This window comes from Pteropus vampyrus, unplaced genomic scaffold (genome assembly GCF_000151845.1).
Source record: "Pteropus vampyrus isolate Shadow unplaced genomic scaffold, Pvam_2.0 Scaffold405, whole genome shotgun sequence".
NCBI classification, from domain to species: domain Eukaryota; kingdom Metazoa; phylum Chordata; class Mammalia; order Chiroptera; family Pteropodidae; genus Pteropus; species Pteropus vampyrus.
In genome coordinates this window covers 375773-379085 of record NW_011889186.1, presented here as the reverse complement: position 1 = coordinate 379085, position 3313 = coordinate 375773, and the positions used below count along the sequence as shown (strand labels likewise).

At 65.9% G+C, this 3313-nt stretch overlaps 1 protein-coding gene across 1 annotated transcript in view; it reads left to right on the top strand.

The window, feature by feature from the left end:
* The window catches only part of CHID1 (chitinase domain containing 1), a 16656-nt gene that overhangs the window by 10460 nt on the left and 2883 nt on the right, over positions 1 to 3313 (top strand). Inside the window, exons 8-9 of the mRNA XM_011380818.2 lie at positions 1849 to 1950; positions 2512 to 2667. Coding sequence (XP_011379120.2) covers positions 1849 to 1950; positions 2512 to 2667 — 258 coding nt within the window. The remainder of the gene's footprint in view (positions 1 to 1848; positions 1951 to 2511; positions 2668 to 3313) is intronic.

Sequence of the window (3313 nt, the reverse complement as noted above, 5' to 3'; positions counted from 1 at the left end):
CAGCTCCCAGGCTGGGGCTGCCCAGTGCTCCTGCTGGAACCAGGGTTACCGCCGGCAGCCCCCTTCCTGGCACAGGTTGTCCACGAGTGCAGGCGTCCCCATCCCCCAGGCTGGTATTGGTCTGCGGCCAGTTAGGAGCTGGGCCCCACAGCAGGAGGTGAGCAGCGGGGGAGTGAGCAGCCAGCATCTCCACCTCAGCCCCACCTCAGATCATCAGGCACTAGATTCTCAAAGGAGCACCGGTCCCTGGCGCCACAGAGGTTGGGGGAGTTGGCCTTATTGCGGGCACCCCGGGAGTTGGCCTTATTGCGGGCACCTTTGCCAGTCCGCACAGTCGGCCCCCGTGGAGGAGCCCAGCCAGCACTGCCGCATTTCCTGCAGCGGCAGGTCCCATCCCACAGTCTGCCTGGAACCCCGGGAGCAGTCTCAGTCGGAGGGGTCGGCAGGGACAGGCGCCATTGTCTGCTTTGCACTGTGTCTGGGGCCCTCCCACCGGTGCTGACCTTGATCCCTGCTCTCAAGGTCACAGCCTGCCCTGATGGAGCTGTGTTGTCCGGTGCTCCTGGAGCTCTTGCTCAGCTTCGTGCACGACCGGAGATGCCAGCGCTGAGCTGGCTTAGAGCCAGTCACCCTCGCCACTGCCTCCGGCCACGCCTCCCAGCTTCTGGCCCCGGGGGCCTCGCGGCTCCTTGCTGAGCCTCAGGGAGCTGAGCTCCCAACAGGACGGCAGTTTCCTCCTGGATCTGCCGAGCCCAGCCCTGGCTCGCTGTCCTTGCTGCTGGTGCCATCTCGGGTGTCCTTGCCGGCAGATGTCCACCCTGATATGGGCTGCGCCGTCCCCCCCAACTTCCTCCAGCCGCCCCTGGGGTTTCCTGCAGCCTCAGGCAGGCAGTCATCCCATGGTCAGGAAGGTGATGAGTAGGGTGGGGATCCTTCTGGGGGCCAGGGATGGCCTGCAACCAGTGTTGGGGGCTCCAAGGGGGCAGTGGGCACAGGTCGGCTATGGGTGTGGGACAGGCGTGGAGCGACGCGGTGTGTGTGGACAGGGTGCAGGCCTGGGTGTGGGGGGCTGAGAGGCCTGCAGGCCGGCGGTTTCACTCTGATCCTTGCGGGGCAGGTGGACTCGTGCTGAGTGGGACAGCCACAGAGGGACAGGTGACAGCTGGGGGCCTGGGTGACTGGGCCTGTTGGGAGCAGATATGGGTGCCCTGATAGTGGGTGGGCCTTCTGCCTGTCACTGGCTGGGTCCCCACCAGGGCCACTGTGGGGGCTGCGCTGCGGGCGGTGGCCATGGACCAGTCGGGGCAGCACTTGGGGTTCACCTGACAGGCAGCATGTCAGGGTCAGTGGGGACCGCAGGCAGGTTCATGTTATGTGGGGGAGGAAGGTGGAGGGTAGACCACGTGGATGGGTTACGTTGGGGAGGGCGTAGGGGACACTTGGCGTGGGGAGAGGACACTCAGAACCATGCAAGGTTTCCAGCAGGTGCGGGCCACTCCATGGTGGGGCGCAAGGACGAGAACCATGGCCAGTTGGGGTCCTGGAGGAGGGCAAAGCAGGAGCCCAGGGCCAGAGGGCCACAGCCTCAGGGAGGGGTAGGGCCCAGAGGCCCCTGGTGAACCTCGCAGCTCCACCCATGCTCCTGGCACGTGGCCCTGAGCACACCAGGTGCCAAGTCCTTTCCAGGGAGTAACCTGAGGTCCTGGAGTGCAGCAAGAGGGGTGTGGGCCTGGGGCGCCCCAGCCCACTGCTCTGCCCTCAGTTGGGCCCAGGCGTCAGCTGGAGACAGACGGGCTGAGGGCCGCAGGGTGCGTGAGGGGCCGTGGTGGCTGTGTTTGTCTCCTGCAGGACTGAGCAGCTCGGCGTGTTCACGCACAAGGAGTTTGAGCAGCTGGCCCCCGTGCTGGACGGCTTCAGCCTCATGACTTACGACTACCCCGCAGTGCAGCAGTGAGTGGGGACTGGGGGACCTGCGGGCTCTAGCTTGGTGCAGAAATGCCTGCTGCCTCCGGGCCTGGACACTGGATACTCAGGCGTGCTCAGGGCCACACTGCTGGCAGTTTTCAGTGCTGAGGACATAGAAGGCCCCATCTCTTCCCCGACACCCACGATTGGCCTTGCGTTGGGCAGTCTTTTTATTTTAGGAGCATGTGACAGAGGGCAGTGGGTAGCCCTCGTGGGAATGCCATCCTGGGGTGTCTAGCCATGCCTCCAGGGCCTGGACTCTAGAGGGCAGTCATTGGTGCTGGGCCTGCCTCATTGCCTGGGCGACAGTGCTCCTATGGGTGAGGGTCGCTGCCTCGGGGGGTTTCGGGCCTGGACCTGGGCCGCCTGCTCCCTGAGGAGGGCCCAGCTGAAGCAGACACGAGCGTCTGGCGGGGAGACACCACAGGACGCCCACCGCTGTCCCCTTCACTGTGCGCGCAGATCCCTGCCCCAGTCTGGGGGGCCGCAGTGGACAGCCCGAGGCCTTTGCCTGCTGCCGAAAACCACTCCTGCTCTGCCCTGCAGGCCTGGCCCCAATGCACCGCTGTCCTGGGTGCGAGCCTGTGTCCAGGTCCTGGACCCCAAGGCCAAGTGGCGGAGCAAGATCCTGCTGGGGCTCAACTTCTACGGCACAGACTACTCGACCTCCAGGGATGCCCGCGAGTCCGTCGTTGGGGCCAGGTGAGCCTGGGCTCCTGCCACGCCAGGCAGCCTCCTCCACCCTTGTTCCCATGGGTCTGCGTGTCTCCTGGTAGTGCTGGGTGGAGCGGGGAAGGCCTGGCGGGGGTTGTCAGGGTGGGGCCATCCCAGGCTCTCTGCTGGCGTTGTCCCTGTCAGTGGGCAGGTGGCACATGGGCTTGGCCCAGGGAGACCCACAAAGCTGCTGTCTGGGGGCTCCCATCCTCACGTGGGTCGGGACTTTTGCCCGAAGGCCGGCTTTTCCATTCTCGCTGTGGCTCTGCTGCCACTGAGCTCCGTCCGGCTTTGTTTCACGTGCTTTCTGGAGCATCTTTGCTGGGTGGAGCATCGTGGCCGTCCCCTTCGTCCCCAGCACTTTGAACATGCTGCAGTTGGACTGCGAGGGGCTGCGTGTGCGCCCTGTTTCTCCCGCCTGGTCTGCCGTGAGCTTCGTTGGGGTCTGTGGGTTTCTCCTTCAGATGGCTTCCTGCCCCGCCCCACCCCGGCCCTCGAGCGCGTGTGTGCGGGTCCGCGGGTCCGTCCGGGCCTCTGGCTCTCGGGTCCGCGGGTCCGTTCGGGCCCCTGGCTCTCGGGTCCGCGGGTCCGTCCGGGCCCCTGGCTCTCCTGGTGCTTTCTCGGGCTCTCTCTC